The sequence below is a fragment of the Oryzias melastigma genome, linkage group LG4, assembly GCF_002922805.2.
Source record: "Oryzias melastigma strain HK-1 linkage group LG4, ASM292280v2, whole genome shotgun sequence".
NCBI classification, from domain to species: Eukaryota; Metazoa; Chordata; class Actinopteri; order Beloniformes; family Adrianichthyidae; genus Oryzias; species Oryzias melastigma.
In genome coordinates this window covers 1,742,728-1,766,842 of record NC_050515.1, presented here as the reverse complement: position 1 = coordinate 1,766,842, position 24,115 = coordinate 1,742,728, and the positions used below count along the sequence as shown (strand labels likewise).

The 24,115-nt window shown below is 41.7% G+C and overlaps 2 protein-coding genes across 2 annotated transcripts in view; one reads left to right on the top strand and one right to left on the bottom strand.

The window, feature by feature from the left end:
* Positions 1 to 582: 582 nt before the first annotated feature.
* Positions 583 to 24,115, top strand: part of atf6 (activating transcription factor 6) — a gene marked incomplete in the record, with an annotated part of 42,430 nt that continues 18,897 nt past the window's right edge. Inside the window, 9 exon segments of the mRNA XM_024278453.2 lie at positions 583 to 829; positions 3,657 to 3,733; positions 3,879 to 3,957; positions 5,199 to 5,296; positions 7,067 to 7,190; positions 7,321 to 7,515; positions 9,094 to 9,263; positions 16,730 to 16,915; positions 17,039 to 17,130. Of these exon segments, the coding sequence (XP_024134221.1) occupies positions 727 to 829; positions 3,657 to 3,733; positions 3,879 to 3,957; positions 5,199 to 5,296; positions 7,067 to 7,190; positions 7,321 to 7,515; positions 9,094 to 9,263; positions 16,730 to 16,915; positions 17,039 to 17,130 (1,124 nt within the window).
* LOC112150283 lies at positions 19,655 to 23,016 on the bottom strand (the record flags this gene model as incomplete). The annotated part of the gene is given in 4 exon segments (XM_024278454.1): positions 19,655 to 22,009; positions 22,132 to 22,388; positions 22,463 to 22,672; positions 22,751 to 23,016. Coding segments are annotated over 3 exon segments (741 nt in total). The 3' UTR covers positions 19,655 to 21,657.

Sequence of the window (24,115 nt, the reverse complement as noted above, 5' to 3'; positions counted from 1 at the left end):
TTTAGACTATTTTGGCATTTACCAATATTTTTAAGCTATTTTGGAGTTTAGCTAATATTTCAGCTACACGCTAACTGTGTTGGCTAATTTAGGTTTTTCTTTTTAAGTTTTTTAGGCTGTTTTGGATTTAGACTAAAATTTACACGCTAGCTGTTTTGAATAATTTAGCTTTGTTTTTAGCTGTTTTGGCTAACCTATTTTTTTTTTTTTTACGTTTTTTATGCTAATTTGGCATTTAGCTAATGTTTTAGCTGGCTATCAGCTTCAGCGTTTTCAGCTATTATAACAGCTTGCCTAAGACAGATCAATCTGGTTGAATCATAGGAATGTAAATAAATGATTACAATGTTTTCATATTTAGTCCTAAATACCAGAAATGATCTCACAGCGGCTTTGATTTTACAGTAAAAACCTCCCTCAGTCACTCTACTCCTTCCGCAGGAGGTTATGAACTCTTTGCCACTCCTCTTACAGGTCAAACTTGGACCAACTGAACGCAGAGAAGAGAAACTTGTGATCTTCCGCCTCCTAGTGGCAACAAATGTCCTGAAACCGTACACATGTAAATTCGTGGCTTCTGTCCCTCGCCGGCTTCCGTAGAGCTAGCTAAAGACAGACGTGTATCTCAGCGTCATTTGTCCAGCCCCGTACGGTTTGACAGCGACGTGATGCGTGATTCTGATCGGGTTTAATTCGCTGATAAGTCACTAATGTATCGTTACAAGGATGTCGTCAGATTTAATGTTAGACTTTATCAACCATCAGCAATACCCAGGTATGGATAGTGAGGCTGCCATCACCTCCATCGACCAGGGAGGAGAGGAGTGGGGTAAGCGGGTTCCTTCTAGAAAGATTCAAACATTCAAGATGCTCCAACTGCAGCACCGCTCTTTAGCTCCTAAATTGTCTTAGAATTTATACGGTTACATTAAAACGCGTCTGTTCAAAGCTGCTGGTCTAGCAGTTTGACAAAAGTGTTGCTTGGTTAGCGTTAGCTAGCTGGTTAGCATTAGCCGCGGATGCTGTGATGATGTAACTTACAGAAAACCCTGCTAGAAGCAACATCCGGTTCGGTGTTTTTAAATAAACTACTGGTTTAAAATTAAAATTATTGTTGCAATAGAAAGGAAATCTTCATTTAAGCGACATTTCGTTTTCTTTTGCCATTTCTTTAACCCATAATGTTACATAATACTAATAATAGTGGCTTTCTAGTTATGCTTGACGTGACGTGTTCTTATGATGATGATGGGGATTTTATTTACTTTTCTTATAAGTTTTTGCAAATCATATAAATTGATTAATAATTTCTCTGTTAAACAATTTATTCAAAACATACAGTAATAATACTGTAATAACAATTCACAACAACATTAAATTTACTTTGTGTAACTTACAATTAACGCCAAACATTCATTGTAAACAAAATTAAAACCTTTATTTAAATATATGTTATTTATTGTTTTTCAAGTTACATTTCATAAAAATACACTTGTAATACACTTGTAGTTTTCCCATTTTTTTTTCATTCGTTTACATTGCATAGCTTTTAATGTGACAACAAGTGGAGTCTACACTTAAATATAATTACATTATTTTTTTATTTTATGACTTAAAGTGCTTTACAGTCACCGTCCCATCAACCTATGTACTGACATATTCATTCACTGTCAACATATAAAGAGAGATGGGGGGGTGGGGGGAATGGGGGAACCGAACCGTCAATCCTCCAGTCAGAAGTTTACTGCTGCACCACAGCTGATAAGCTTTATGTTTTGTTTTGCATGTCCAGCTTACTACTTCCTACCAGGCTTGTGAACATTAACGAGCACGATTGATCACAAAGAATTAACGTGTTAATATTTATTAATGCAAATGAATCGAAGAAGCAGTCCTTCACTATAATTCAGTGGATAAGGCTTCTACGGTGTGTGTTAAACCAATTCGTCAAGTATTTTCCTACTTATAACAAGTTATTTACATAATAAATATTTAGTACGTTAGGTTTTTAGTACTTTAATCTTGCTGTTTTTTTGGTTTGAATAGCTTTTTTTACAAAAAGAGGACAATTTGCTCCGTGGTCTGACGCCATAATGTCATCTAAAATGTTCGCAGTATAACATTGTGATTAATCACAACACAAAAGTGTGATTAATCGGGTTATTTTTTTAATCGGTTGACAGCACTAATTAAAAATAAATGTTCTAGATTTACAGTTTTGTTCATGTTTTCATATTGTGATTATTCATAGATAATAAGTGGTCAGCAAATACAGTTATTAAAACAAAAAAATTATTAATCACGATTAATAGCGATTAATTTATCCTAGGCTTGCGATTAATTCATTTTTTTTAATCGATTCCCACGCTTCCTATACATTTTACCCCCATAAACCAGTTAACTCTCATGAACTCATGCGGGTATCACAAGTTCAAAAACAATATTTTTTGCTTTAAGTTTCAAATATACCTCAGCTACAGGAAGCGCATAAAGTTTGAGCCAATGCATTCTGGTCCGAATTCTAAATTTCTGAAAGGAAAAGCACTATTTTGAAAGTTTCTTCTGATTTTATAGAATATCTCAAACTAGATGGGTTCAGATGAAACCACCATGGTATCTCCAATAGAAGTTTTTAATGTAAATAAATAGTTAAAGGCTTTGAGATAAAAAAAAGATTTTTTCCTAAATTTCATGACGTGATTCTGCTGTTAAAATTCCTCATTGCAACAGTTGTGTATCTGCTTTTGAGCATCAAATAATGACATTTTTTATTTTATTCTCTCATTATAAAATGACAAAAAAGCAGATCATTATTGCCTCAGTGAATACATTTGACAGATGTGATTAAGAATCCTTTTGATGAAGAATTCAGATGAAACTAAGAAAGAAAACTGCATTCTGTTTTCCCATTAATATACTCACTTATTTAAAGAATGTCTATCCTTGCAGAATTGTTTTCCAATAATGGAATATTACATTTTAGATTTTGGTAAATAATTGAAATCTCTCTGTGGAGACGGAGAGTTTAGGATTCATGACGGGTCTTCTGTTCAGGCTCCTCTCAGACTTTTGGGACCCGACTTTCATCTGCGTTTTCACTCCAAACGTCCTGCTTGCATCATCTGCTTTGCCCTTTGGCATCAAGTCTGTTGACAATTTCCGTGTCTGTTCAAAGCGTCGCAGCTGATTTGGTTTATCAAAATATAAGAGGCATCAGGATCATTGCATCATGCCCTTTGGGTACCGAACACGGAAAGGATTTCTGGATAAAAGAGAAGGACACTTCTACTGCATTTTCCCTTCATTTGTTCCTCTTCTTCTGAGAATTAAGACTTTATTAAAACCCTTAAAGAAATAAATGTTACTCTTGAAAAGCTGTTTGAAGCTGCCACACTAATATCCTGCAAACTGAGATCCTGAACAGACTTCCTCACCCAAATGTGTACGCACAGAAAGAAACGGAAACTTCTGCTGCTACAAAGCCTTTAGGGTGTCGTTAATATTCATTTTGATGGAATCTCGACATCTAATTCTGTGAATTCATATTGAAGTCACCATTCTTTTCTGACCATAAAACAAATGTCACACATGAACTTTATCCCATGTAAGTGGTAGTTGAACATATTTAAACTCCAGTGTTTGTCATTTTTCCTCAGACATAAGTCTGTTCGATGAGCTGGATGACCTGGGAGACGCAGACGAGCTGCTGGAGGCCCTCCAGAGTGCCGCTTATGTGAGTCACTTCTCCTTTACTGATCAGGTTTGGAGGCATCACCATCAGGGAAATGGACAAACACTGTAGTAAAAGTAAAAATAGATTCAAACTCTGTTATCGATGTTGTGTGTTTTACTAAGTAAAGATTTCATTTGTGTTTCAGGTGAATGAGGGTCCAGATCTGGATTTTGATATCGACATTCCTCAGTGGAGCGACGGGGTGTCAGGAAGCACCTGCACAGGTACAGCAGTCAGAAGGTTCACCTGTTGTATTTTATCGTATTTATCATATCTTAACAAATGTGTAAGGGATAAATCCAGATGATGCGTCCATGAACGCATCGGCTCTTACTTTCAGATAATGGACACTTCTGCTTTTATCACGGGCCTCTTATGAAATAAATAAATATTTATTCGTTTTTAGTACTTTATTCATGATATTTTACATATAAATCTCAGTTTTCACCGGTATTTCTTATGCTGTGAGATGCGTTGTCATGGTAACTTGCCGCGGACTTACTGCAGCTGCTGAGGAAACTTGCTAAATATCATGTAAAGTGATTCATCATTTCAGAGGGAAAGTTCTCTCCCTCTTTCTGCTTGTTTTTGTCTAGATCAGGAGTTTGGGGGCCCGTTAAACTTTTTAATCTGGCCCGCCAAACTGGAATAAACTAAAATTATTCTCTCTGTAATTCTAGTGTGTTCCCATAGATGGTGCACTACTAATAATTTGACCTTTTTAGATGCAGAAAGTCATTCTGCATTTGTGTAATGTTTGAAGATTTGTTGTTTTTCTGATTTTCATGGTTGTTTTCTGAGTTGGACGGTCAGTTACATTTTTTTTTCAGAAATGCGACTTTTGTTCTCATTTTAGTGACGATTTGACCAATGGGTTGATGTCCCTCAGGAAAAAACGCAGACCTAAAGAAATTCTGCATTCATGTGATGTTGGAATTATGGGAAAAATGGCCGTCTGGCTCGGAAAACATCAGAACAACTAAAAATCTTCCATCGTCACATGAATGCAGAATAATTTTCTGCACCTAAACTAAGGTTAATTGTTCTGTAGTGCACCATAAAAAAGAATAATTAGCATGATCAATATCATTTATTTTAGTTTAACGGACCACTGTTCTAGCTGTTTTAGGGCTGTAAAACTTTTTCAGACAGATATGAACATTTTCACACTTTTCTCTCTTGTTTAAACTCTCAAAGTTCAAACTTTTGTAGAGAATTTAGTCCAAAATAAACCAACGATTTGCTCTTGATTAAAGATTTAAGTAACTTTAGCAAACTAAACACATTCTGTGAAGGAGACACAGCTCAGCCAATCAGAATGCAGACATTATGCACTGGAAAAAATGTAAAAAACACACAAAATTAAAGAGGAACCGTGTTGTAGTGAGGGATCACTTCAGTAAAGCTGAAGTGAACCGGGCTGAACTCATTTGCATACAGAGTCTTGACGTGTTTGTCTTTGCAGATGGCGACGTGAGTGAGGACTCGCTCTCACCAGCTCACACTTTCAGTTCCGTTCCCTCGCCGTCCTCCGTGGAGGCGCCGTCGCCTTACTCCTCTCAAGTAAGCCTTGACCTCTCGACCTTCCCCGTCTGCATCTAAACCAGATTTCCTAAACAAATGTTTTCTTTTGTGTTTATATGTACATGTGTGTTGAGAAAAATCCTCCGTTTGGTGTTTAGACGCCAGCTGCTCTCCGCTCGTGGTCTGCATCACCCGCACACGACTCTTATTAACGCCGGCCTCAAACACCTTGTCACACGGATGAGTCACCGTCAGTCTGAGCTCGTTCCCGTCCCTCGTTAAAGAAGGCGTTGGCAGCTTTAGTCCCATTAGCATAATTTAGATGGCAGATGTTTTCACGGCGTGTCAAAACAAAGACGAGGGTTACGTCGCTCTCTGGCTCAGAACAGTGGATGCACATCAGTCTGGCCGTCTGCTCGTCCAGCCAAGGACACGTTTGTCCACACAACGTCTTTGATAAGTCCTTCGACGAGGCAGCTTCCAGCTTTTTATATGTGTCGCACTCAGAATGACCATCACAGTGAGCACGGCCAAGTGAGCCCCACATGGTTTAACCCTTCTGCTGTCTTTGGGGTCCGGATGACTCCACCCATATTGATATGTGATTCCTTCCATGACAAATGTGGACAAATGTGGACAGGATTTTATGTCTGCCATGGACATTAGTGAAACTCAAAAATCAATGATAAAAAAAAAAAATTTAGCGCACTGTCTGGTGTGGTCCAGATGACCCCACTTTTAATGTAAACAAGCAAAGGAGAGGGGAAGGGTTACAGTGGGCAGAAATTAAAAACCCACTTTTGGCTTAAGTGGTCTCTCAGTGGGTTAGCTCGCTATGCTAGCCAGCTGGTTGGTGGACAGCGGTGCTCGCTAGCTTGCTATAGATGAGCTCACTAGCTCACTACATTGGCGTTCGCTAGTTTGCTATAGATGAGCTCACTAGCTCGCTACAGCCACTTTTGCTACCATGGTACAGCGGAGCTCGCTACAGAGAAGCTTGGTAGCTCACTAGCTCACTACAGCGGTGCTCGCTAAAGCGGAGCTCGCTAGCTTGCTATAGATGAGCTTACTAGCTCGTTATAACGACATTTGCTAGCTCGATACAGTGTAGCTCGCTAGCTTGGTATAGATGAGCTTGCTAGCTCGTTCTAACGACATTTGCTAGCTCGGTACAGTTTAGCTCGCTAGCTTGGTATAGATTAGCTTGCTAGCTCACTAAAGCGCAGCTCGCTACCTGGCTGTAGATGAGCTCACTAGCTCGTTACAGCCACAAAACAGTGAAACTCACTAGCTTGGTATAGACGAGCTCACTAGCTTGGTATAGACGAGCTCACTAGCTTGGTATAGACGAGCTCGCTAGCTTGGTATTGGACGAGCTCGCTAGCTTGGTATAGACGAGCTCACTAGCTTGGTATAGACGAGCTCGCTAGCTTGGTATTGGACGAGCTCACTAGCTTGGTATAGACGAGCTCGCTAGCTTGGTATAGACGAGCTCGCTAGCTTGGTATAGACGAGCTCGCTAGCTTGGTATAGACGAGCTCGCTAGCTTGGTATTGGACGAGCTCGCTAGCTTGGTATTGGACGAGCTCGCTAGCTTGGTATAGACGAGCTCCCTAGCTTGGTATAGACGAGCTCACTAGCTTGGTATAGACGAGCTCACTAGCTTGGTATAGACGAGCTCACTAGCTTGGTATAGACGAGCTCACTATCTTGCTACAGCGGAGCTTGCTAGCTCGATACAACGGAGCTCATTAACACGCTACGCTGTCCCCCAGAATTTGTCACTTCAAATCTCTGTTCTCTCTTTAGGATGAGGCCCTGTCTCCACAGCAACAGCCGTCTCCGGTTTCAGTCTGTTCAGATTCCAGCGGCTTTTCTAAGGTCTCTCCACCACCTAAGAAAGTTCCCAGGAGGACCACAAAGACCACACAAGGTGAGCTCCACGCTCAGTCTGAAGATCGTCCACTGACAAATGCATTTAATTTAATGTACTCCTTAAAGAAAAGATCAACTGTAAGTAAAGAATCTGTTCATTTCATGTCCAAACCTTTATTTAAACACAGCTCAGCCCCTCAAGAGGCCGATTCAGACCGGCCCAAAGATCTCCATCCAGCCCAAACCCATCATCACAACGGTGCCGCTGGCCACCACTCCAGCGGCCCTGCAGCCCAAAACCATCATCATCCAGCCCCTGCAGACCACTGTGCTCCCGGTGGTAAAACAGACTCCAGTCAGTATCCAGCCAGCGCCCCCCTCAGGTCAGAGCCCTCACTGCAACACATTTTTTCTTTATCAGTCTTCTTTATTCCATTAAAATGCAGAATTGACAATCTGCTTAATTATTCTGATGATTTTTTTTTCATCTTTAATTAAAAACAATATATATTGATGAAAGTATTTATTGTTTTATGTATAAATGAGGGCCAGCAGGTGGCGCCAAAATCCAAGTGTTAAACTATCAATCTCAGACTCATAAAGGTGACTGTTTGATAGTGAGGTGGTTATGACTTTACATTTTAACCCACACGTGGCCCACATAATAAAACAGCAGATGATTAGTAAAAAAAATAAAAAGTTTATAACGTTCATATAAAAGGGAAGTATTTATACGTTTCCTTGTCAGAGGATCGTGGTTATTCTGGCTCTGTAGATTTATTGGCCTCAGTCGGCGTGTTGCATCAGTTTTATCAAGGCCAGGGTAAATACTTGTGCTGGACCTGTAGGCGGATGATCTGACCTCTCAAGCAGACTTGGCTCTGGGTCCGTCTGTTTCTGTTCTGTGAGGCTGATTGGTTTGATCAAGACCAAAAAGTTCTGGTTTCTGTTCAGTTCTTGTTTGTTTTCAGTCCCAGCTGGAGATCACAGAGAAATGAGACATTTTTATTGATTACTTCACTTTTTTAAAGCGTATAAGATCGGCTGGTCTTTGTTTGTTAAAAACAAAAGTGGTTTTAATTGCGTCTTAACTCTGACTTATAAATTCTTCTTGCAGGTGTTGAACCTGATCTGAAGACGCTGTGTTAGCATTTTCGTTAGCAGACATGCTACCACTTCTATACTTAAGATTCAATTCATGAATCAGCGAGTCAAAAATCAAATTCGCACTATTTAATATATTAAGTCTGGTTGGTTGCCATAAAATAAATGTGATAAAATTAAACTAATATGCATTTAATCATCATCATTTATGTCTTTTATTTATAACAGAAATTAGAATCAATAACGGATAAAAACACAAAGATTTAGAAAAAAATTAATGGTATTTATCGCTTTAAACAAAGTCACACTCAAAGATTTTCTGTTCACTTCAGATATAAACAAAAACATAAACATCACAGTTGCTTTGGATCATTTAACAACAAATCTTTACGTCAACCGAGCGTTAGCATTAGCCGTCCCATGGGATATTCCATTGTACGTTAGCATCAAGCTAGCGGACTTTAGCTTTATGGGTTAGATCGATTTCTACTTCTATGGATCGATTATTTACCTGTCAAGCTCAGATCGATTAATCTTTTTTTATCGACCCAAACCTAATTTTAAGTGAGAAAAACTCAGTATAACAAACACAAGTTCTTATAGGACAATTATTGTGATTCATCTGAGGCAGAATAATGATGGGATGTTTCACAGATATTTAAATACGTTTAGCACTTGCAGAAATGAAATTACCTTTCTCAATGGGGGAAAAATGGCTTACTTTTTAAAAATTGTGTAAAATATATCTTCACTGGGTTTACAGAGGGATCAGAGGATGCTAAAATATCCAAACTAACAATGAAAGTTTAAAAAATGATGCTGAAGTCTCAACATTTGTGTGTTCCGGTCCTCCTCAGGTCCGTCCATTGTGCTGTCTCAGCCAAGCCAGCTGCTGCAGATCCAAACACCGCAAGCCATCACTGGAGGGGTGGTTGCCATGCCGACCCTCAGCCAGGACAGGCCCGTTTCTGTATCTGCCCCCCCTCTGGTTTCTGTCCAGCTCCGCTCCCCCTCCTCAGACGACGACGTAAGTCCGATGATGAAAGTGAATCAGAACTTTGGTGGCTGACTTTGACTTTAGACGACAAGATCAGCCTAAACGTTCACGACTGAGAGTAAACTCACTCAGATCTCGTTCAAATGTTTTCTAGAAGTTCTCCTATTACAGCAATAATTTATAGTGAAGTCATGTTCTTGTTTAAACGGACATCTGTACCGTTCCAACAAGTTAACGTAGCAACTCTAGCCTATAGGTCTCATTGGCTTAAGTTATCAATATTTTTTATTTTGGTTTAAAGATTTCTTTTATTAGATGATTTAAATAAATAAATACTCCTAAACTCAGTTTTATTCTGTTTTAAATGTTCTCCATCGTGAGAAAAAAGCATTAAAACACCAGTTTTATTGGAGTGAGTCTTTAAATATTTATAAAGGTCAGAAGCTAATTTCTTCTAATGTTGAAGTTAAATTATTCTGCACACTTCATTAAATAATTGAAGGCTCTTCTTGAGCTGTGAATACTGAGATATGACCACATCATTCATCTGATCTGTCACGCTTTGGTTTGCCAGATTAATCTTTTTTTAAGTTATTTACTGATGTCTTTCTGCCATGCTGACCCAATGCCGGCCCCCTTTAAGAATGCAGCTGTGGTTCTTTATGGGGACTCGGACCAAAGCACGTTTATTTCCTCGTACGCAGCTGTGCGCCGTGCAAACATTTGTGGATTCATCCACTAAAAAAGGATGACAATGTGGCTGGTGTTGTCACAATTAGTTAATTTAAAAAAACTCAAATTTTTGAAGACTTGTGCAGCTGCTGCATCTTTCTTTCCTCAAACATTCTCAGTGGGATTAAGGTCTGGACTCTGCTGGTGAAATCTCTGCCTATGTCTTTTTTCTATGCGTGGTTGAATCAAGTCATTGTCCTGGAGTATGCTCGCACCCCTGAGGAGGACGGAAAAAAAAGATCTGTTGATGGAAAAACTTTCACAAAGTTTGGGAACTCTGCTGACCTCATCTAAAACACACGGACCGGTCCAGAACCGCCGCTGACCCGGGACTGGGATAATACTGTCCTAATCTTTCAATGAAATCAAAACCAAATCATTTGGGTTTGATTCATCTGTTGCTGCTTTTGGGGGGTAATTCCTGCGTGTTCTGGGAGGGTATCGGGACAGCTGCACTAAACTGAGAGATGTCTGTTTACATTTCTGTCCTGTTATAACTGTGACAGCAAATGTTTAACTTTTGGAGCAGCTGAATCACTTCATTTAAAGACTCACTCCAACTGTTTTTTTGTTTTTAACACGTTCTTGTGGCAAATTTAAAGAAAATTAAGCTTAAATGGCAATTTCTGAGTATTTCATTTTTATTAAAGTTTTAAGTTTCTTACTAGAAAAACACATTTGTACCTGATATTTTCCTTGCAGGCGATACCGAGCCAATATTTGTTTTAAATACTTGAGAAAAAAATATTTGCACGAACACATAAGAGCCACAGGCTCTTATGTGTTCGTGCAAATATTTTTTGTGGCTCTTATGTGTTCCGACAAATTTGTAGAACTTGTTTTACCTGCAAATAGATTGAACAACAGGCAGTACAAACGCTGTTAGCTTTTTCAGTCTGCCTGTGAATAGAGAAATTCATTTCAATAGTCAGAACAAATGTTAAGACTTTAAAGGGTAACCAAACAGGGCAGTTGGAGGCTGACTCCATTCTCTGCCCAGATTTTAAAAAATGCTACCAAGGGGGCGGGGCTAGTAGAGCCAGACTGAGAGGCGGAGGTGTGGCTTGGATCTATGATTGACAGGTTAGCTTCATTTAGCCACACTAGAAGGTGCAGTTCTTGCACTATTTACGGCTTAGTTTTTAGAGATAATAAAAATTTAAAAATACCACGACATTAATCATTTTCTAAGCTTTAATTCGAGTCATGTTTTGTGAAAACCAGTTAAGAAATTAGGGAACTAGCCCGATTTTTGTGGTTGATACCTGCATGTGAAACAGCTGCGTTCTGATGATGTGACTCAGTGCATAACAATGGCGTCTGTGCGTGCACGTCTCTGTCTTCAGCAAGAGCCCATCCAGTAATAAAGATCAATGGTCAATGATTTGTATGTATTGTACATTCTAACTGAAAAAAGAATAAATAAATAATCAAGGCGCTGCTTTTGCAATGCCGTGCGAGCCATGCTAAAGCTAACGACCGCCCGTTACAGAATCAGAGATGGGCGGGGCTTTTATACCGGAACTCAGAGCATCATGACGTGAAACTTCTGGGACTCACACCAGTTGACCAATCACAAAATTTGACTGTAATACCTCGTTTCAACCTGTAGGGGGCAGCACACAGACGGTTTTTGACTGTATGTTCATGAATTTAACAAGTTCATTTTCATTTTTCAAGAACTGCACTTTTGAAGCCCCATTTATAGAGGTCAACAGACAAAAAAGTTAACTTAGCGTTTGGTTACCCTTTAACTCAAAGGGTAATGTAACAAGGACATTTTTTCAATTCAAATAATCCTCAATTATCGGTCCATTTTATATAAAAAAAACTTTTTATCTGAATTATCGGCGTGACATCATACTGCCAACTATCAGCCAATAATTATCAGTAACTGAAGTTATCGTGGAACTCTAGAAACAATAGAAGAGGAATGGCACAATGGACACTTTTCTATCAGCCACACGGTATGTTATATCATATCGCCCAGCACTAGTGCTTGTGGTGCTGTATTGCTTTGCCCTCATTTTTACTACTGTTTTAATGCCTTTCAGTCTTTTTATTGGTCTGTTTTTTAATTCTGTTGTGACTGTTTAGTCCTAAAACAGCAACTTACTGTTTTTTTCTGGGTTTGGTTCATTTAAATAACAAGAAAAATCCTTATTTAGTGTCTCAAGCAACATAAAATAAAAAAAAAACAATATTTTTTAATTACCAATCCTGCAGAAAACACTTAAATGTTTAGTGAAATTAACATTTTAGCTCATATTAAGCAATTTTCACGTGAAAAGAACCAAAAAAGTGTCCGCATTTTTAATTACATTGGTCTGGACAACCATTTATTGTGATTATAATGACCCGTGGGCGTGTGCGTTTAGCCAGACCGTGAGAGGAGTGTCGAGGGCCAAAACCAACACGGCGCTGCCATTTCTCAAGTCAATAAAGCTCACAATAGGTGATTAAAAGGGAGGGTCTGCACGCATTAATGCTGAGGGGCGGCGTTCGTGGAGCCGATGCATCACTTATTTCTCCATTAAAACAAGAACTGCATGTTTAAAAATCATATACGAAGTCCAGCAGACTCTAATTATTGCATGTTTAAGTGACGGGAAACAAACGTTCCAGGATTTATGTGCTAGTTATAGAGGAACTATAGGTGAACTTTGTCCTAGTGTCCCTTCAGCGGCTTTAGCATATGTGTACGTTAGTGCGCCCCCTTCCTCTGCAGCTGTGCTCGCTCACTGTGGTTTGGCTGGACTCCTGAAATGTTTTTTTAAGATGCCATCCCGGTGCCAGGTGCTGCTGCTATATCATCTATATGTGTGGAGAGGCTCCCGCTCAACTGTTGGCCCGTGTAAGCCGGGGTGTTTAAATGGCTGCTAACGATTACACGCTTCTGGCAGGTGTTGAGCTGAACGAAGGCGTTCGGGACAGCCGTAAACAGCCATCATGGGATCGGCTCGGCGTAATGGGCTCCCATGCAGACAGGGATTTAGCAGCAGAGGCTTCACCTCCATGTGAGCCTGAAATCAGAGGAATCCAGAGTCCTGCTGCTGGTGGAGATGAAGGAAAAGGAACATTGCTTTGTTTTTTATCAGGTTTAGGGCAGTTTGATCCTAATCAGCACATATTTAATCTCATATCTTGTTGTTTAAGTAGCTGAAAGTAGGGTTTAAAGAATCGATTAATCATTCTGAATCGATTAGAGGTCGGCATGCAAATAATCGATCCATAAAACCAGAGATGGATCTTTATCCATTTTCTTTTCTGCTAAAAAAAATCCTTTTCCGCTGATGCTTGTGTTTGACAAACTATGTTATTGTGTTAATAATTTAATGTGATAATTTCACAGATCAATGTTGAAGTGTGAGAACCAGGGCTGCCACAAACCCTCTTTGTAGTAGTCAACTAATCACCAATTAATCATCAACTAAATGATATGGACGCGTTTGTGACTCATAATTCAACGTAAATGTCAATACTTGAAATTCTTTTTCATTTTCAAAATGTAACTGCATTACTTTTTTCTAAAATAAAATGAAAAAGCCATTCTCCAAACGGCTTTTTCTTTTCCTTCTTCAACACCGCTCATTCTGTGAAATAATTAAAATGATAAAGAAAAGGTGGATTTGACATTTCATTTTCAGAAAATCTCTGGTAAATTTGTACAAAAATTCAATTACAAATATCAAATTTGAAAATTAAAGCAGATTAACAGAAATGCTTTTTAATTTTCAAAATCTAACTGCATTACTTGTTTCTTAAATAAAATGAAAAAGCAAGAAAGGCTTCAACGAACTGTTTAAAAGTTGAAATTGACCTCACGCTCACCCTTCCATGAAGGTTTGGGTTCCTTTGTTTAAAGTTTTCATTCTCCTTGACAGAAATGTCTGCTAAATGGATTATTTTATTAGTCGACTAATCACCGATTATTTTTACTAATTGGTTAAATAATCAGGTCACGCGCAAAGTGGATGTAGAGCAAACATCTTAACCATCATTAACTTTAAACTAACTCAAAATAGAGATGATGGTTTATTCAACTTTAAATGAATCGTGCAGCTTCTGTCCTTCATTAGTTTCTGGGATTAAAACGAGATAAAATCAAATGAGAGAGAGATGAGGAATATACTTTCCATCAAACTTGTTTTGACAGACGCCCCACCCCTAAAGATGACGTAACAACTTGGTATCACTTTTAAAGGGTGTATAGGGTCAAAGGTCACCTGTCAAAATGAGTTTGATAGAAGGTATATTCCTGATCTCTCTAATGAGGTCAACATCTGAAACGAGGAACTATTTTACACTAAAGATAAAGTTTTGGTCTCACCGAGTCAAATATGAAAAAAAGTACATTTTTTTGGTGCTGAACGCTCACAACTTTGTTCAACTTTACTACACTCTGACTCTATATAATATAAAGTAGCGACTAATCGAATATTAAATAAGTCGTCGATTATTGTATTAGTCGATTAGTCGACTGATCGTGGCAGCTCTACTGCTAAAGCTACCGAACTCCGTCTGACTGGTTTTAAAAGATGTTTCTGCAGATCCATGTTTGGAAACTCGTTACAGCCCTAATAACAAAGTGACTTTTTATATTTTTTTAGTCTTCTAGGAGCATAAATATTGTGTTAAATAGACAGAAGTAAATGAAGTCACTTCCTTCTCTCTTGCTCCTCTTTAGCCCCGTGACGGTCAGATGTTCTGTTATATCTTTGCCAGCTCTCTTCTCACGTCATCTGTTGGGGGGTTGTTATGCAGGATCTCCCCCCCTGCATCAGTCACATTAACCCTTTTACATCCAGGCCCGTTCAGAGTGGAGCAACTGGATTTCTGGTCCCGCTTGTTGACTTTTCCCATCAACTCCCGATGGGTTTCACTTTTGCCATCTTCCCATTCAAGTCATTTTCAGCCTCATTGTGGGGTGATGGGACACCCCCCCTTCTGCTCTGCACTCCCTGGTAACTGCTCTCTTGCAGTGTTCCCAGGGTTGAGCTGGTGGCACGACTCCCAGATCTGGGGTTGGGAGACAGGAGGGTTTCTCAGGAGACGGAAACACAAATACAGAGATTCAAAGAACTTTATCGTCAGAGGTCCTATTAGGCAGCAGATCTGATGATTTCACCCGGGGAGAGTGTTTGAAGAGGAGCGCTGGAGGGGGAAACGGATGGACAGAAGTGTTTGGGTTTGTATGCAGACCTCCCGTTTCAACTCTCACGTCGTTGGTGTGAAATAGTGCTGCCACAAACGATTATTTCAATAGTTAACTAATCACTGATTATTTTTTCAGATTAGTCGACTAATCAGGTCATGCGCAAACTGGATGTAAAGCTCACCTCTCAACCATCATCAGCTTTAAACTAGCTAAAAACTAGAAATATAGCATTACCTGAGATAATGCTAGTGTGAATGCTGAATTTGGCCGCTGAAGATGCTGAAATTGGTAGCTAAAAACGCTGAAGCCGATAGCTGAAAATGCTGAAGTTGATAGTCAGCTAAAATATTAGTTAATGCCAAATTAGCCTAAACAACTAAAAAAAACATAGGTTAGCCAAAATAGCTAGCATGCAGCTGAAATATTAGCTAAACTCCAAATTAGCCTTAAAAAAAATCAGAAAATATACTAAATTAGCCAAAATAGCTAGCATGTAGCTGAAGTGTTAGCTAAGCTCCGAAATAGCTTAAAAAACAGAAAAAAATCCTAAATTAGCTAAAATAATAGGCTAAAAACTCTTAATAAATGCTAAAATAGTCCAAATAGCTAGCAGAATGACATTATAACTTTTAACTTTACTAAACTCTGACTCCATATAATATAAAGTAACGACTAATCTACTATTAAATTAGTCGACGACTATTTTAATAGTCGATTAGTCGACCAATCGTGGCAGCCCTAGTGTCAAGTAAGAAGACCTGCTGCTCCTAACATGGAAATGAATGAAATTTGTGCTTATTGTGTTTGAACTCACTTCATAAATCCTCCTTTAAAGGATCAGGACTTCAACGTTTACAAGTGGACAAACGTAGACTTTAAATAGTAGATTCGTACCGACTGTTGGGTTTTATTGGCCCAGCAGCGGCAGACGTGTCTGGTGTGAAAACTGCAGACTTTCATTCCTGGTTTATCTCATTTTTTGCTGCTGCTTTTTTGTGCCAACACAGTTTGAAGTCGCACAAGAACGCCTGAGCGCTTTTTTGGCTTTAATAAAAGCAATAAAATGTCTTTGAGGCAGCTGTAGGTACGTTTGCATGCCACGATGTGAGTGTTTTTCTCCTCTCAGTCCCATTACGTACACGAGTGACTTCACCACAACGTTCTCATTTGAATCTAAAGTTATTTCTGACCTAAATGGCATGAGAGCGTAAACATGGTGTCGTAATACTGAGGGGAACATCGGATCTACGGCCAATTCTGGTGGCCAAGTCCATTATTTCACCGCTCTCTCACAATAACAGTCTCTCCATCTTCTTGGGTTTGAGTTGGGGGCATGGTGGTGTAGCGGTTAGTGCTCTCATGGTCCAAATCCCAGCTGGGACTTTTTTGCGTGGAATTTATGCGTTCTCCTCATGCAACAAGCTTAATAAATTAATTGATGTCTCTGAATTGCTCTAGGTGTGCACGTGAGTGTGACACTCACCCACCTTCGTCTGACAGTGACCAGAACAATATCCTCGACCCTGAAAGGGATTCAGTGGGTTCTAAAGATGAACGTCAGATGATTAAAATCTGTTTCATTGTTTTTTTGTCGTTTTCATTTCAGTCCAAGTTGTCCCAGCGGCAGCAGCGCATGATCAAGAACAGAGAGTCGGCGTCACTGTCCCGGAAAAAGAAGAAAGAGTACCTGATGTCCCTGGAGGCTCGCCTCAAACTGGCGTTGTCTGAAAATGCGGTGCTGAAGTCTGAGAACGGCAGCCTGAAGAAGCAGCTGGAGGGCCTGCTGAGTGAGGTGGGTGTGCAGGTCCAGCAGCGCCACACGGCCTGCACCGCCGCGCACCGCCGTGCACCATCGTGCACCGCTGCACCATCATGCACCGCTGCACCTTCACACATTCCTGCCTTCCTTCTGTAGAACACAGTCCTGAAGGCAACCGCCCCCAAGAGGAGAGCCGTGTGCCTCATGGTGGTCCTGGTCTTCCTCGTGCTCAATGTCGGACCAACGAGGTGAGTTTGGGGCGGTTGGTGTCCAGATTCCTCCATTCCAGTAAATCCTGACGGGGAACCGTCTGTGTGGAGTTTGCATGATATCTTTTTGCTTCCCACAGTCCAAAAACTTGCTTCAGGGTTTATTGGTGACTAATTTGTCCAGTCGTTGTTTGTCTCCGTTTCCCTGTAATGGACTGGTGAACTGTCCACGGTGTGTCCCACCATCGCCCGTCTGTGGCTGGGTAGACTCCAGCGACCCCGCAACTAAGGATAAATTCTATCTGGTGCCGAACCAGTACTAATAAACAAAGTTCATCTTGAATCTTTTAAAATCTTTGAATCTTTAGGCCGGGGTGGGATTATATAAGTTCGCTTCCTCCCATTCCCTTTCAAGCGATCTAGATGTAATGTCGTTTTATTTTTTTTCATGTATTATTACTGATTGCTTGAAATAAACCATTTCATTCATTCATTCATTCATTCAACTGGTTGTGGTGCCTAAACTAGGGATGGACAATACCGATATCAATAACCGATATTTCCTCTGTAACTGTGGCCAATATCACATATTTGTTGATTGAAGAGTCTACAATATCACAGAGTTTAGATTTGCCTTTCTGTTTCTTTACTAGAAATGCACAACTTTTATGTTACTATATTATCACTTTGAACCTGACCTTTTTAACATACAGCAAGAGATCTCATAGGAACAAGAATTACTTTGAAAACATCTGAAAACATTCAGACCATTATTGACTATTAGACATAAACCACAAGCTTCCCGATGCCAGGGATCTATTAGGAACAAGTACCGTATTTTCCGGAGTATAGGTCGCAGATTTTTTCATAGTTTATCCAGGGATGTGACTTATACTACGGAGCGACTTATTTTTATTTTTTTAAGACATAAATCGGCTCATATTTTAGCGATTTTCCCACTTTAGCAGATGTTACCTCTAACAACCACAAGAGGGCGCTGCATCTGAAGTATTTGCTACTGACAGCAGCAGAAGAAGTGTCGTCCAAAACAAACGTGGAAGAGAATTAGGGATGTCCCGATCCGATCACGTGATCGGAAATCGGGTCGATCACGTGTTTGGGACTCGATCGGAATCGGACTCCTTTGTCCGATCAGGATCGGATATTTCATTTATTCTCATTGCGATCAGAGCTTTATATTTCATCTTATCATTCCGGATAAATACTCCACTCCAAGTCTGCATGTCATGAGAAGATCACAAAATGTCATCACCAGAAAACGACAACAGCTCAAGCAGATGGCTAACGTAAACAAAGCTAGCTAGAAAGCTACTTTCCGGGACCAATAACTCTTTTAAAAACGCTTTAAACTGACAGCAAATGTCTCTATTGGTTTGTCATAACACAAACAACAACCTATAAAGGTATTCCAACAGAAAGACAGTAGTTTTTTCTTTTTAATGTGAAGCTCTTCCTGCTGCAGACATATGGCTACACAGCAGCTGCTAATTGCTACATGCTAGCGCCGTGATTTAAGTCCTTAGGACCCGAGCTGTCCTTTGATATGCCTGTTTTATTTATCTGACAGAGAAATAACAGTTAAGAAAATTAACTACTGTGGTAATAAAACCAAAAATGTGATGTCTTAAGAACTTAAGAAGAAGCGCATAATCTTAAAAATAACTAAATAAATAAAACTAATAATGATCAGCTATTCATGAACTCATCAAATTTTATGCTAAAACAAAATCATAATTTATTTTTAAGAATTTTAAATGAGAACAGGAATCACATTTGGTCACAAATGTTCAATAGCTCTAAAGATGTTAAAGCTAAAGTCACTAAATGTTACCACATGACTAATTATCACTTATATAACAAGAAAATTGTATTTTTTCCCCTAGTTTATATTTGCTGTATTTTTACTTGCTTATCAAAGCAGAGCAGAAGTGTTTTATTTAAGTTTTTAATGATAAAAGAAGGTTATTGAAATATAAATAAGGGACAACACAAATCTGTTTATTCAATTTATTCATGTTTTAAATGTCTTATAAAAGTATCGGATCGGGACTCTGTATCGGCAGATACACAAAATCAAATGACTCGGAATCGGATCAGGCCCAAAAAAACCTGATCGGGACATCCCTAGCATTTTCTTTATAGATATGAGTTTGTGTTTTAGTAACAGGCTACATAGTAGTAAATCACTGATGTAAAAATGAAGAAGATTTCAAATAATATATGTGTTATTGTTGCCTTTAAAAATTAACAAGAATTTCAATTTTATTTATTTATCCAGGACAGTGGACATTAAATTAACCCAGCAGCTATTTTATGTCTGTTGTCCACGGACAAATGTTTAAAAAAAATATATTATAAAAAACATAACATTAAAGTTTATACTAAGGAGCAGAGGCAAATTAAAATTCAATGGAATATGAAAGACAACCCCAACTTCCCACTGTCCGCCTTCCTCTCAGGGGCCTTTCCCCCCTGCAGCCCCCTGCTCTCACCGAAGAGTCACAGGTGAGTCATCTCAAACACAACTAATGCTCCGGTACTGTTAGCTTAGCTGCTACAAACAGCGTTAGCTTTAACAACCACAAACCTGCGCTTTGTCAACTCGTGACTCGCTTTTTCCTTCACATTAAAACAAAGAGAGCAACAGATGAGGACAAGAAAGAGTTAAAATTCGGGGTAATTGAGTCATTTCAGCGACAAACAGCAGATAAAAACTTCTAAACAGTTCTGCCCAGCTCTGCTGCCGCATGTCTCTGCCGCTGCCCGCTGTGTGCGCGTGCCGCGTGAGCAACAGAGTGAGAGAGGAGGACCCGAGTGAAGGGAGAGGCCACGCCCTCTCTTGGATTTACCAATCAGCACTAGCAGCTACTTTGAATGGGAGCCAGAGACCATAGAGCGCTCTGTTTTTCTTGTTTGCATGGCGTCACGTTTGGGGGGGCAGTCCTGAAATTTGGGGGGGCATTGCCCCCCCCTTGCCCGTGCCTAGATCCGGCCCTACTGCCGGTACCTGTCAGCTGCCTCTGAAGTCCCACAAGCCAGCCAGGCCTGATAGGATTCCTTCTTCAGTCAACCTGACTTCTGGCTGACTCATCCCTGGTAAACAGTGGGTACTCTGACACTTTGGAGTGACTGGGGGACGGATGGGTTCTGGGTGGAGAGGGGGCGCTTTGGATTTGGGCTCTGGGTGCATCAGGATGGGCCTACGTGGCCTTCCTGCAGTCCTCTGGAGGAAGAGACTTTTGAAAAAGCAGGTTTCTGGAAACAGCATGTCCTCTGACACTTTGGAGTGAGTGGGGGACGGACAGGTTTTCGGGGGAGAGGTGGTGCTTTGGGCGGCTTGGGGTGGGCTTTTCGGTACCACAGGACGCTTTTCGTGAAACTGACACTACAGGAGGCTATTCGTGACCCTGGTACCACAGTAGGCTTTTCATGACGCTGCTACCATAGGAGGCTTTTCGTGACAATAGTACCACGGGAGGCTTTTCGTGACCCTGGTACCATAGGAGGCTTTTCGTGACGCTGGTACCGTAGGAGGCTATACGTGATGCTGGTAACACATAGGGACCTTCATGACCCTGAAAACCACAGAAGGACCTTCGTGACGCTGGTACCACAGGAGGCTTTTCGTGACGCTGGTACCATAGGAAGCTATTTGTGACGTTGGTACCACAGAGGGACCTTGGTGACGCTGGTACCACAGGAGGCTATTCGTGGCGCTGGTACCACATAGGGACCTCCATTACCCTGAAAACCACAGAGGGACCTTCGTGACCCTGGCACCACAGGAGGTTTTTCGTGACGTTGGTACCACAGGAAGCTTTTGGTGACGCTGGCACCACAGGAGGCTTTTTGTGACGCTGGTACCATATGAGGACATTTGTGTACCTATACCATATGAGGCTATTTGTGACCCTGGTACATCAGGAGGCTTTTCGTTACGCTGTTACCATAGGAGGCTATTTGTGATGCTGGCACCAAAGAGGGACCTTCATGACCCTGAAAACCACAGGAGGCTTTCGTGACGCTGGTACCATATGAGGGCATTTGTGACCCTGGTACCACAGGAGGCTTTTCGTGACACTGGTACCATAGGAAGCTATCCGTGACGCTGGTACTACAGGAGGCTATTCGTGATGCTGGTACCACATAGAGACCTCCATTACCCTGAAAACCACAGAGGGACCTTCGTGACCCTGGCACCACAGGAGGTTTTTCGTGACGCTGGTACCACAGGAAGCTTTTGGTGACGCTGGTACCATAGGCTATTCGTGACGCTGGTACCACAGAAGGCTATTCGTGACGCTGGTACCACAGGAGGCTATACGTGACGCTGGTACCACAGAGGGACCTTTATGACCCTAAAATCTACAGAAGGACCTTTGTGACGCTGGTACCACAGGAGGCTTTTTGTGACCCTGGTACCACAGGAGGGACCTTCATGACCCTTTAAACGACAGAGGGACCTTCGTGACGCTGGTACCACAGGAGGCTTTTCCTGAAGTTGGTACCACAGGAGGCTTTTCATGACGCTGGTACAACAGGAGGCTATTCGTGACGCTGGTACCACAGGAGGCTTTTCCCGGCGTTGGTTCCACAGGAGGCTATTCTTGATGCTGGCTCGTCACTCAGGACCTGTCTGCCTTGGGAGACCCTACCAGGGGCAAAAGCCCCAGACAGCATAGCTCCTGAGATCACTCGAGCACTGATCAGTTTGTCCAGTCTGTTAGCACTCCTCTTTGTTAGGTTGACCCCCCAGCCGACCACGGCATAGAATAGAGTGGTGGCTGGTAGAACATCCACAGGAGCTTCTTGCAGATGTTGAAGGATCCCAGTCTCCGTAGGAAGTACAGACGGCTCTGGCTTCAGCCTGGGATGACTGCAACCTTCCAGACACCAGCTGAACACGACCTCAAATGAGCAGAAAGAGAAAAGAGGTTAAAATAATACAAAGCAAATATGAGATAAATGTATGTACAACTCTATCACCCTTGTACAGGATGGCATCATCCACCAACACACCTGCTCGGTAGGCAAACTGCAGGGGGTCTTGAGCCTGTTGCACCTGAGGCTTGAGGAGCTTTGAGGAAGAGCCACTCCAGAGTCTTCATCAGCTGGGATGTGAGCGCCACCGGTCTGTAGTCGTTCAGCTCACCAGGACGGCTTTTCCTGGGAACTGGACCGATGCACAATGTTTTCCACATGGAGGGCACCCTTCCCAGCTGCAGACTCAAATTGTAAATGTGCTGGAGTGGCTCCCCAAGTTCAGCAGCACATGTCTTGAGGAGACAGGGGGCACTCTATCAGGGCCTGCTGCTTTTCTTGGCTGAAGCTTCTTCAGTTCTCCCCTCACCTGGTCAGCTGTTATTTGGGGGAGGTGTTGAGAAGGGGGATTCAAGGAGGGGATATCTAAGTCAACCAAAAATAAAGTTAGATTGGTTGGACAGGCTGCAGCGTCCTCTAAGGTGGGATGGAGAGACAGCATGACTCTCAGCTGATTTTATACCCTCTGTGGGACTGGCCAGGTCCACCCACGGGATGGGGACTCCAATTCAACCAGGAGCTGCAAACAAGATAAGATAGTCCTTTATTCGTCCCACGGTGGGGAAATTGCAGTAAACAAAAAGGGGAAGACACACACACGCACTGGTCCTTTCAGATCTCTCGTGGAGGGTGGGCTCACTGGCCAGTCATCCCACATTGCTTGATCGAGTTGGACCCGAAACTGATCCTGATTTGACCGCAGACTCCAACCTCTACCGGACGACAGCAAGAAACGCTGCACCTGAAAAGAAAGAAAAGTTAGAGAGAGAAAAAAGGTATGTCTCCACATGAATGTGTCCAGGGTGTGCCTATCAGTGGGTGAGCTTGGAGTGAGTGGGGGATGGATGGGTTTTCAGGGGAGAGGGGGAGAGGTGCTGCTTTGGGCGTCTTGAGGGGGGGATTATGGGGGCCTCAGGTGCTTCATGATGGGCCTACGTGGCATTCCTGCAGTCCTCTGGAGGTAGTGACTTTTGAAAAAGCAGGTTTCTGAAATCATGAACACAGTCGTTTAGGAGATGTAGTAATTTGCTGTTCACCAGGGATAAGTCAACCAGACTTCTGGCTGACTCATCCCTGGTAAACAGCATGTCCTCTGACACTTTGGAGTGAGTGGGGGATGGATGGGTTTTTGGGGGACGGGAGGATGCTTGGGCGACTTGGGGTGTGCATATGGGGGCCTCGGGTGCTTCATGATGGGCCTACGTGGCATGCCTGCAGTCCTCTGGAGGTAGAGAAAGAGAAAAGAGGTTAAAATAATACAAAGCAAATATGAGATAAATGTATGTACAACTCTATCACCCTTGTACAGGATGGCATCATCCACCAACACACCTGCTCGGTAGTCAAACTGCAGGGGGGCTTGAGCCTGTTGCACCTGAGGCTTGAGGAGCGGAGTGGCTCCCCAAGTTCAGCAGCACATGTCTTGAGGAGACGGGGGGCACTCTATCAGGGCCTGCTGCTTTTCTTGGCTGAAGCTTCTTCAGTTCTCCCCTCACCTGGTCAGCTGGTATTTGGGGGAGGTGTTGAGAAGGGGGGTTCAAGGAGGGGATATCTAAGTCAACCAAAAATAAAGTTAGATTGGTTGGACAGGCTGCAGCGTCCTCTAAGGTGGGATGGAGAGACAGCATGACTCTCAGCTGATTTTATACCCTCTGTGGGACTGGCCAGGTCCACCCACGGGGTGGGGACTCCAATTCAACCAGGAGCTGCAAACAAGATAAGATAGTCCTTTATTCGTCCCACGGTGGGGAAATTGCAGTAAACAAAAAGGGGAAGGCACACACACGCACTGGTCCTTTCAGATCTCTCGTGGAGGGTGGGCTCACTGGCGAGTCATCCCACATTGCTTGATCGAGTTGGACCCGAAACTGATCCTGATTTGACCCCATACTCCAACCTTTACCGGACGAAAGCGAGAAACGCTGCACCTGAAAAGAAAGAAAAGTTAGAGAGAAAAAAAAGG